The 12045-nt window shown below is 41.3% G+C and overlaps 1 protein-coding gene across 3 annotated transcripts in view; it reads left to right on the top strand.

Moving 5' to 3' along the window:
- The window catches only part of LOC141441474 (tubulin beta-1 chain-like), a 37651-nt gene extending 28349 nt beyond the window's left edge, over nucleotides 1-9302 (top strand). For all 3 annotated transcript variants that reach the window (XM_074106226.1, XM_074106225.1, XM_074106227.1), the window contains exons 2-3: nucleotides 5916-6024; nucleotides 7569-9302. In XM_074106226.1, coding sequence (XP_073962327.1) covers nucleotides 7637-8776 — 1140 coding nt within the window. In that variant the 5' untranslated portion in view covers nucleotides 5916-6024; nucleotides 7569-7636 and the 3' untranslated portion in view covers nucleotides 8777-9302. The remainder of the gene's footprint in view (nucleotides 1-5915; nucleotides 6025-7568) is intronic.
- Nucleotides 9303-12045: the final 2743 nt, after the last annotated feature.

A 12045-nucleotide genomic window follows, 5' to 3' on the forward strand; every position in this document is an offset into this window, starting at 1 on the left:
AACTTTTGTGTCTTGCTTGCATAACTGTATTTTGAGATGGCATTTAAAACTGCCGTTTAAATCGTTTTGATTTCGTTTTTATTAGTGCAGTTTCAAAGATAATGCCTCTGTCAATTGGAACGTCGGATGAAAAGTTTTTGCGAACCGTTTTAAACATCGAATCAGTAGCAATCATTTAAATGACATTTAATTCCTTAACGGCTATAAAAAAGAAACCATATATACGTAGGTAGTTTACGAGCATGAGTGTTTTTTTTTTAATTTCTATAATCAATGTTTTAAATTGTCAATTTAATAAAACTAGACAATTTTAATAAGTCATCATAGAAACAGCAATAGGTATCAACGCATGGAAAATAAAAGGCACGGCACCCTTAAAATTAATATGCAAGGTACCACTGGGATTATATTTTAAAACTCGAACCTTTCAAAGTTTTTATTTCTCGGGAAAAACGACTAAAATGGGACTAAGATTTGAGTTTAGATTGCCCTGACTGTAATGCTTTCGAGTCTTAACTATACATACCTAAATTTCTCAGGCGAGCTTAATCGAACGACAATAGGTAACCATTGTCTGTGATTGATTCAATACGGGTCCCACTTGACGACGTCTTTGCCAGTGGTTCACAAACTTATTCAGTTTATGGTTAGTCAGTAGGAGTACTCCTACTGACTATGCTTCCTGCAAGCGAAATGGCATATACAACGAATAAATTTTCTAAAACAGTGAAAAATCAAATCGGAGTATTTATTTTGCGTAGCGTAGCTCTAGGCACTTTACAGTTAGAACAAGGCAAAACTGATTAAGTTTAAAAAAGGAATAGACGACTAAATATTAATTTCGTTTCATATTTACAGCTTAAATTTCGGTAAAAATTGGTAAAGTTGGTTTAGATTAGGTTAGCCAATATACAATACTGAAAAGACAAATTCTGAGAACTGAATTATATTACTTACATCAAATAACCATTATATATTTAGGAAATTATTCTTTCCAAACTTTATGCACTTATGCGACTTCGTAACGCACAGTTTGAGAACTTCTGTTTAAACAATGGAAGTGATAGGTTTGACATTTCTCAACGTTTTTTTAATAAATACATTTGACATCTTTATCCAATTGAGACTTGTTACAGAAGGTCATCTACTCATCTCAAATCTTTTCACAATGCCTCAAAGAACTTAATGCACGAGGCAAAAAACTTTAGGTACTTTTTACAGTTCGCCGTGAATAATACCGTTTGTATCTTGTGTTCATGGTTTTACTTCATATTTTGAGATTAAAGCACTAATAATATAGAGCTATAAAATACCCTCACCTGTTTTAACATTATTTTTCATTATTCTGCAAGTCGTCAAACAAATGGGGGAAGTACGGGAAACCCGCAAAGTGCTGGCAACCCTAGGTCATTAGTGCTGTTAACCCTGTTCCTGGAAACGCGTGGAACTTAACACCTGCACAAAATTGCATTCTTTTCTACACTAACTTGAAATTGAATTGAATATACTTTTTAAGTTATGACACAGACTGTGGAACAGCGTGCGTGTCTCGTACCTATTGGGTTACAGCCAGTATCTTTTAGTTTTTTTTTTTTAATTATACTGTGGCTAGAGCACATTGTAAATACCAGAAAGTAATAGCTAGGACTGGAAACTAACTATACTTAAAGGAAATACATACTACTTTTAAGACTTTTTTTAATGCAAATGCGTTTGTGATGTTATTTCTCTCAAATTTACTAACTAGGTATCTAGATACCTACCTCCTATCCCAAAGGCTCTGTTGATCTGTTACTCACTCCTTACTTTTTTCACAAAAAAATATAGGTACATCCAGCTGCCACTTATTTATTTGCTTAAGATACCTTCCGGACATTCTATACTATACTTCCATTATGTGACAAGCGAGAAGGTTAGAAGTTCTTACTAAGCAATGTTGAAACTCGCAAGTTGCACCCCGTTGTCATGTCATGAAATGTCGAAACTCGTAAACTGCACCCCATTATCGTAAAAATCTAGCTCCAAGTCTAGACACACTACATTGGCGGTAGATTATAATCGTTACTGAACCGACGGGGAACTATCGATTGGTATGTCACAAATTGGTCTGACCTGACGGATTGTGAGTCACGTGAACTGCCCACGACAATCACGGATTCCGTCGTAGTCACAGTCACAACCATCGTGGGGAAGGCTAGTATAGGGATATCTCGCTGCAGGCAGATGTTTATGCCTGGGGACTAAAGTCAAGAGGAAGAGTTGGAAGTTGTTATGCATCGGATTTGAGAAACTTCTCTAGCGTGATTTAGAATGTAGCAGTTTCAATACTCAATAACTAGATGACGCGTCGTTTTGCTCATTCTATAATTTTTGACAACTTCGACCAAGATAGGGATAGTGATTGTACATTGACTGACCCGACCGAAGTCGTTCACCCTTGCCCCAAAATCAGTAAACTAAAGCTAATCAATAGTAATTCGGCCCACATTTGTTATTCCACCCCATAATCATTATTGATGGCCTATCCGAACTAAATGGGAGCGTAATGGGAAGTTTTCTGTCCAGGTCATCAGTTATGGAAATAAATCTGAATCTATAAAACGTTGACGTTTATTCTCATTTAGAAGGCAGTGATTTTCAGGGCCCCTCTTCAAGAAGTTATGATAATAGTATTCTGTATTCGGTGTTCATTTCTTTGGAAAAACATAAAATACATTTGTTTCTGGTGTCAATCTTGCGAATAATGTTATGTTTATGTCGTACCATAACCAAAGGATGCCAACGCCATCTGGGCTCTGCTGTCTGTCACAAATATTTAATTAGTTAAAACCATAATGGAAACACGACAAAAAGCATAACTTAGGTACTTTTAAAATTACAGATTAATTCAAGGATTACAATGACAACATCTCTATCATCATTTATAGTTGTTTACCGTGTACTTAATCTTCGTTTACCTATATTTAAAGATAAAACTCGCCTGAGTATTATCCCATCCATACAATATACTCCGGGGTAGACGTGTGCGCCGATGCTAAAATCTACGGCGGCGGGCGCCGGTCAAAACTCAAAAATCGGCGGCGGCGGCGTGTTTTCGGCGTGATTTCGGCGCGGAGATTTTAAATAGAACTGTTTAATTTGTAAACTAATTTTTTATAACAAGATTAGATAAAATGTACAGACAATGAAGCTTTAATTGACGCCTTGCAGCGGCTGTAATTGTCACGGACAAATATCATTTTGTACACCCGTTTTGGACTTAACGGGACCTTTTTCTTCTTCTCTTCTTTAAGATTCACCGTACCAGTAGAACTCGGAAGCTCTCGGAGTATACCCTATGTATGTATGAGTAACCTTATGGCTGAACGACGCTCGCTTCGACTGCAGTCTCCCGATGATGCTGAATAGACAAATTCGAAATCCTTGCGACACGATATTCGTATCTTTAATACTGCTCGTGTTAAAGATACGATTGAGTGGAATAAAGGCTCTAAAGTGTTCGCAAGAGATATGTCTATTGGGCAAAACCAAATGACAAAGTTGAGAGAGATGATGGCAGTGTAGCGTGGACTAAAGCGGAAGTGTTGAGGGAAATCGAGGAGTTCTATGGACGGCTCTACGAGTCGGTCACTAAGCCTGTTTTCAGCGCGGCGACTCAAGACCCAAGAGCCAACTGACCCGACACTATACAGAAGATATCCCGGACATCAGTCTGTACGAGATAAGGATGGCCCTGAAACAGCTTAAGAACAACAAGGCGCCGGTGAGGACGGAATTACGTCAGAGCTTCGGAAGGCGGGTGGATCACGGCTCTTTAAGTCTTCAGAGGCTCTTTATTCCGTCTTGCTCGAAGCACAATGCAGAAGCGTGGAACAAGAGCGTTATGCTGTTGTTCTTCCTTCATGAAGGGCGATAACACCCTATTGAAGACCTACAGGCCCATCTCGCTGTTGAGCCATGTTTATAAGCTGCTTTCCAGGGTCATTTTATATCGTCTCGAATCGCAAGGTCTGATAGCTTCCAGCCAACCGAACAAGCCGGGTTCCGAAAAGGCTACCGTAGACCACATTCATACGCTGCGGCAGGTCATACAGAAGAACGAAGAGTATAACTTGCCGCTATGTCTAGCGTTTGTGGACTACGAGAAAGCCTTGACTCGGTCGAAACGTGGCGGTGTTAGAGTCTCTCCAACGATGCCGTATCGTATCGACTATCGATATATCGAAGTGTTGAAGTGTTTGTATAAAATGCCACTATGTCGGTCCGAGTACAGGAACAGAGTTCAAAGGCCCTCCTGCCCTGATGCCTGATGGCTGATGCCCTTGAAAAGAGGCGTAAGACAGGGAGATGTCATATCTTCGACACTGTTTGCTGCCGTTTTGGAAGACGCCTTCAAGCTTCTGGAATGGAAAGGATAGGCATCAATATCAACGGCGAATACAACATCACTCATCTACGGTTTTCCGACGATATCGTGGTGGTCAAGGAAAAGTCGATGGAAGAACTCAGCACGATGCTCCAAGGCCTCAATCGAGTCTCCCAACGGGTGGGCCTCAAAATGAACAGGGACAAGACAAAGGTCATGTCGAATGTCCATGTGGTGCCTACCCCTATTTTGGTGGAGAATTTGGTTCTTGAAGTTGTTGACGCGTATGATACCTAGGACAAAAAGTCCAATTAGGTAAGTCCAACTTCGAGAAGGAGGACAATCGTCGAATCCAACCCGGATTCTCAGCGTTTGGGAAACTCCGCAACGTCTATTCGTACAAAATTCCTCAGTGTCCTAAGACGAAAGTCTTTAACCAATATGTGTTGCCAGTTGCCAGTGATTGATGACATATGGATCCGAGACGTTGTGCTTCACTATATGCCTTATAAATAGGCTCAGAGTTGCTCAGCGAGCTATGGAAGCTATGCTTGGGGTTCTCTACGGGATCGATCAGAATGAGGAGATACACATAGAAGGGTCACCGACATAGCCAGCGAATAGCTCGTTGAGTGGCAATGGCGGCCATATAGCACGGAGAACAAATGGCCGTTGGGGCTGAAAAGTTCTGGAGTGGAGACCGCGGATCGGCAAGCGCAGCAGGACGTCCACCAACGAGATAGAGCGATGACTTGGTTAAAGCCGCGGGTTCACGTGGATGCCAGTCGCTGCCAACCAAGCAACTGGATGTCTACGGGGAAGGCCTATGTCCAACAGTGGACGATCTATGGCCGAGATGATGATGATGTAACCAATGACTAACAATGATTCATTGTAGTAAAATATAGAATGCTTCGAAAGTCAGAAATTCAGTATAGAAAACATTTTGAACTCGCGCCGATTTTACGCCGTTACGCTGATCGGCGGCGGCGGCGAAAAAATGGCGGCGGCGGCGGCGGGTCGCGCGGCGCACACGTCTACTCCGGGGTATTATCTATTAAAAGTAGGAGTCGTAGTACTAAATTAGAAGTTACCTATAATCGCATTAAAATACATAGTACCTCAATAAGCTACTTTAAATATGTCTGGTACTTATGTCTCTTGTACGACATTATTTCCTCCGTATACTTAATCTATATAGGTTATATCATCCAACCAAGTCATCAACATAGCTAACACAATACCTACATTGGATTAGTAAGCCGAATTCTACGAATAATAATAATAATAATTCTGAGAATTATTATTCGTAGGCCGAAGTGAAGTGGCAGTGAGCTGGCCAAAAAACGATAACTGCTGGAATAGAATTCTTGGAGACTGAGACAACTTAAAAATATCACTTATGGATTATTTATATCATAAGCAATGACACGTAATGGCTTTGATTTAGGTAGGTATTTAACCTTCAACTCTCATCTCTCACCCTTGCAATGATTTTCCATGGATTTTATTCCCTAAAAAAATTATCGTTGTTTCCTGTTGTCTACAGTTCTGGGAGATAATATCCGAGGAGCACGGCATCGACCCCTGCGGAGTGTACAAGGGCACCAGCGACTTGCAGCTCGAGAGAATCTCTGTCTACTACAATGAGGCCTCTGGTAAGTCTCCTAGCATTAAAATACCTCAGGGGATGTCTAATGCTCTGACGCTCGTGATCGCATTCGCCGTCTCTTTTTATCCTCGTTTCATACTCCCGTTTATTTTGACATGCCTACAAATTTATACGAAACCTCAGTGCACGAGCTGCAACTCGCAGAGACAGCAAGCTCCAAACAGTCGTTTATTAGCAACAAATCATTACAACATTCAAGAGCGTACTTAATCCTAGACATCAAGTCTAACTGCAAGACAATTGGACAATTACGTTAATTGTCGGACAATTCCGCCGGTCGTTGACTCCAGATTAGAGGTCTTGAACAATGCATCTTGTCAAAGATTAGTCGCAAGATAGACGTCGTTTTAGGGTTTTGCATCTATGTTTGACCTTTTACCTTGATTTATATATAAGTAGTATATATTACCTGGTAGTTTATTTATTGATATTGTAGTTTATATATTATATGTACCTATTGTTTCAAGTACTGTATAGTACCTAACTTCCGCTATTTTTGACTCTTAAACTCACTCTGTGTCGGACCCTAACTGGTAACGTCTCTCTTCCACTCAAAGATTGACTGGTAGAGATCCCTTAAAGGGATAAGTTCGCCTTAGTACAACTATCTCAAAGTTTGCCAATTGTAATTTGTTTCTTTTCTTTTGTACAATATACCTATGTAGAGTTTACATATATACGAGTACATACATACCTACTACAGAATCCACGAAAATATGTGAGACAGCTGTGGAATACATACTTACGTTCAGAGCAGAGATATTTTTTGCATAGACGTGCTTACGGTACATAGCTATCATAAGGTCGCGGCCTCGAGGGGGAGCACTGAGAAAAGTAATTGATTTTAGTCCATAAAGCAAACTTCGGGTACTTAAGTTACCCGCCCTGTTATAAAACTCCAAACGGTTCGTTAAAGTAAACATCTTTTGCAGTAAGCACCAACAATCATTCTACATGCAATCACCACTAAACAAGGCTTGTTTAAAATCACAATAAAACAACTCAGCATAATAAACCACATATCGTGAAAGATCGTTTGACTGCACAAAGAATATGTAAATATTAAACAAGTAGGTATAGACCCGTTAGATACCAGAGCGCTAAATCACAGTGAATTATAGTCTCGTATGCATGACGCGAGTAAACCTAGAACTGTAATTAGAATTTTAATTACTGGCCCAGTAATAAGTTGTGAACTGAATTCCTTAAAAACCGAACTTCCGGTTATTCAGCTTGCTCGTTAACCTATATTAGGACCATTTTGACTGTAACTACCAACAGAGTCTCCATCTAAACTATTTGTACGTAGATGGATAGAATCATTTACTTACCAAGTTGGATACTAAGTTTATTTTGACATAAGGAAACACTCCTCATAGGTGCTTGGAGTCCGGTTTGCTCTACCGTATAACCGCGTTTCTTATGTATGTTGAACCATTATATACTAGAGCGGGCTTTAAACCTGACTACCACGTTTAGCATGGAGTAATTACAAGGCATACCTATTATAGTTGTTTATTTTGTTTGCAGTTGCGTGCGCGGAGAACGGCGGGAAGTACGTCCCCCGCGCCATCCTCCTCGACCTCGAGCCCGGCACCATGGACGCCGTCCGGTCCGGTGGCTACGGCCAGCTGTTCCGGCCGGACAACTTCGTGTTCGGGCAGTCCGGCGCCGGCAACAACTGGGCCAAAGGCCACTATACCGAAGGCGCCGAGCTGGTCGACGCGGTACTAGACGTCGTCCGTAAAGAGTGCGAGAACTGCGACTGTCTCCAGGGCTTCCAGCTCACGCACTCCCTCGGAGGCGGCACAGGCTCCGGGATGGGCACACTCCTCATCTCCAAAATCAGGGAAGAATACCCTGACAGAATCATGAACACCTACTCCGTAGTACCCTCCCCGAAAGTCTCCGACACCGTAGTAGAACCGTATAATGCCGTCCTCTCTATCCATCAACTTGTTGAAAACACAGACGAAACGTACTGTATAGATAATGAAGCTCTCTACGACATCTGCTACAGAACTCTCAAAGTGCCTAACCCCACGTACGGAGACTTGAACCATTTAGTGTCCCTTACGATGTCCGGCGTGACCACGTGTCTGCGGTTCCCCGGTCAGCTAAACGCGGATCTCCGCAAGCTCGCCGTGAACATGGTTCCCTTCCCGCGTCTGCACTTCTTCATGCCTGGCTTCGCTCCCCTCACGTCTCGCGGCAGCCAGCAGTACCGCGCGTTGACCGTGCCCGAGCTGACGCAGCAGATGTTCGACGCCAAGAACATGATGGCGGCGTGCGACCCGCGCCACGGCCGCTACCTCACCGTCGCCGCCATCTTCCGCGGCCGCATGTCCATGAAGGAGGTCGACGAGCAGATGCTCAACATCCAGAACAAGAACAGCAGTTTCTTCGTGGAATGGATCCCTAACAATGTGAAGACCGCCGTGTGTGACATCCCTCCCAAGGGTCTGAAGATGTCTTCTACGTTTATCGGCAACACGACCGCGATCCAGGAGCTGTTCAAGCGTATTTCAGAGCAGTTCACGGCCATGTTCAGACGTAAAGCTTTCTTGCATTGGTACACTGGGGAGGGTATGGACGAGATGGAGTTTAACGAAGCTGAGAGCAATGTCAACGACCTGGTGTCGGAGTACCAGCAATACCAAGAGGCTTCGGCGGAAGACGACACAGAGTTCGACCAGGAGGATCTAGAGGAGCTAGGCCAAGATGAGCACCACGATTAGGTAGGCTGACGAATTCGCTCAAAAATCCTGGTGATTTTTTCCTAATTTATGAGCGAATTCTAAAACGTTAGTGAGTGAGTATAATCTTAATCTAGGAAAACATGGTCCGAAGCTATATGTCTCTGACTTTTTTGGCTCCGTACTCTACTTAAATACCTAGTTAGTGAATTTTCGGATTCCAAAGTACAATCTATCGGATTTTTAGAACCGTGTTTTCTTAGATTCAGATTGCATCGTTGGATTTGTAGGGTATGAAGTCAGATCTTAGCTCGAACGGTTATCTTTATGTTCAACGAAAAGGCTGTCGCATTTCGTCCATCCGCGGACCAACGAACAAAATAAAATTGAGGCATGAGTCTCGGTGTGCTATGTAATATTAGTATTACTGATGAATTGAATTTTATGTAGCTGTAAGTAAAGCATTTGATAATAAGGAACGTACCAATTCCTGCATTTCTTAGCTTAAGTTATTGTAATGTCTTGTATGCTTTTATATATTAATTTATAATTAAATGTTTTAAACAAATCTTCACTTTTTTCTTTCTTATTACCTGTTTAAAACACGACCCTAAGCTATCATACGACCCACGTCAAATTTTGTCAGTTTGAAACTTTATGTTAATGAAGAAAAGTTGACATTTGCTTAGACTTATGCAAGTAATTTTTCATCACTTGCTTGTAAACAGTGTCGTAACATGCATGCTACATTGGTTGCAACCCCCCAAATAAAACCCTCGACCTTAATGTGCTTGTCATGAAACCGGTGGTCGGTAGGTAATAGTACATTACTGTAGAGGCCGGGAAGTAGGGGGTTGCCGGCCAAGCAGATATAGACGGCCGGGCGTAGCGAGGCCGGATAGGGATGCGAGGCCAGCAACCCCAGGTACCGGCAAAAAGCTTGTATAGTGCTTTTCTCAAACATTACATGAAATGACTATTATGCAAAATTGAACGTTATGGCATCCGTGGAAGGGCGTTGGAATGGATTAGGAGCTATTTGAGTGATAGGATGCAATGTACCGAGATCAGTAAATTTGAAGAAACCAACAATGTTATTTTTAAAAAAGCATATAGATCCCATTACAAAGTAATTAATACTGGTGTTCCGCAAGGTAGCATATTAGGACCGTTGTTATTTGTTCTCTATATTAATGATCTGCTGAAAGCAACTCCTCACAGGAGCATTCTGTTTGCAGATGATACAACAATAGTGATAAAACGTAATGATAAAATGACTTATGAACAGGACATAAATGATTCTTTGAATAGTATAATACATTGGATGAATATAAATGACTTGAATATTAATATAATGAAAACCAAATGGATGCAGTTTATTTCTTATAATTCAAATAGTTTACCTATAACCACAGAATATATAATAGTACTGACGCTATAACATTAAAATACAATAATGAAAATGTAGAAGTACATTCCTTTAAGTTTCTCGGCTTTACTCTGGATAAACATCTCCACTGGAAGTATCATTTTGAACAAGTATGTAATAAACTAAATAGATTTGTCTTTGCTCTCAGAAGACTGAAAGATACAGTGTCGGTTGAAGCAACACTGACAGCTTACCATGGATATGTATCATCTGTTCTTCATTATGGATTAATTTTGTGGGGGAATTCGGTGGATGCGGAGAGAGCATTTAAAATCCAAAAAAAATGTGTCCGGATACTTAATTTGTGGTGCTCGGATTGATGACAGTTGTGTACCTTTATTCAAAAAAGTGCGTACTTATATTGCCGTTGCCGTGTTTGTACCTACATCAGAAATGCATGTGTCTTTGTCAGTACGCATCAATCTTATTTCCAAAAACGTGTTGACATGATGCTCAGACAGACCAGAAAAGGGATCATGGACCTGCTGTACAAACCTCGCGCGAGTAAGGCAATTTATGCTAAAAATGCGGTCAACATGTGCATTAAATTGTATAACAACCTGCCGCATGACATTAAGGCTCTCCGGGGAAATAGTTTTAAGAATAAGTTGACGAGTTGGCTTCTCGACAGATGTTTTTATACCGTTAAGAGAAGAAAAAAAAAATTGGTATTGTTTTGTATTATTTGAAAATTATTATTGAACTTATGAATTTATTTACTTATTTTGATTATTTTTATGATTTTTGATCTTTTTTTGAATTTGATATTTGACATAGGAAATTTGTACTTGTAATAAAATAATTATACGCCTCTCAACAGAATATTTGCACGCCTGCATGCAGGCTGAATACACTGAAATAAAAATATACAATGTAAGACCTTCCTGTACTGTATTCTGGGCAAATAAATACTTTTGACTTTTTTTGACTTTGACTTTTAATAAAATAAAAATAAAAACAAGAAATGAAGCTGGCGGGACGCTAGTCTGGTCGCGGTGTTGTGTACGCGCGTGTCGCGCTGGCTGCCGACGTTGCTGCTGTGCGTGCTGTGGTGTTGCTGTGCGTGTCGCAGAGCGCGCGTTGAAACAAAAGACGGTCGCATTGCCGGCCAGCGGCCTGCAAGGTTGTATGAAATCTCATTGCAGGCCGCTAGAGTGACAGCGCGCACGCAGCTGAGCCACAGCGCCTGCAGCGCGATACTTCTCGGCCTATTATTTGTAACACAACGTCAATTTTTCAAGTCATGTTTGAGAATATGAGTCATTGCGCGTACAAATTAGCTTGCCGTGAAGCCCAAGGTCGGTAAATGAGTCCGTGCCCGTACTGATGGTGCTGCGCGCGCTGCTGCAGGACCACATGCACACGCACGCTGCGGCGCATGCTGCGGAAGGGGGAGGGGGAGGGCGGCACTGCCAAGAGCGCAGCCCAAGGTATCGCCAATATTTGGAAGAATTATATTTTTTCTTTCAGAAATAAATTTTTTACTTGCAAATGTGATGAAAAACATTGTATGTCGCACGGGCGGTACTAGAATTACGAACATCGACTCATTAAAGCCCCAGTCTTCGACTTCGGGCTTCTAATGGACTCTCGTTCGTAATTACTTATTTACCGCCCTTAAGACACAATGTATAGGACAGATAATTTTACCACCTTGTTCTTTTGGTGAAGTTAAGTTTTCTTTTTCAAAGTTAGATGGTTAGTATTCCCTCTGCCTTAAAAAGGGATAGACTTCGTTTAAACGCTCATTTTGGCGTCATTCTGGTTTTCTGTCATTCAAAATGAATTGACGATACCTTTCATTTCCATCATGTTTTCATCAGACCCGTAAAGGTAACACGATAATTCTCTCGTCATTCAATAAGTATGTCAATTGGTGTAA

The sequence above is a fragment of the Choristoneura fumiferana genome, chromosome 24, assembly GCF_025370935.1.
Source record: "Choristoneura fumiferana chromosome 24, NRCan_CFum_1, whole genome shotgun sequence".
NCBI classification, from domain to species: Eukaryota; Metazoa; Arthropoda; class Insecta; order Lepidoptera; family Tortricidae; genus Choristoneura; species Choristoneura fumiferana.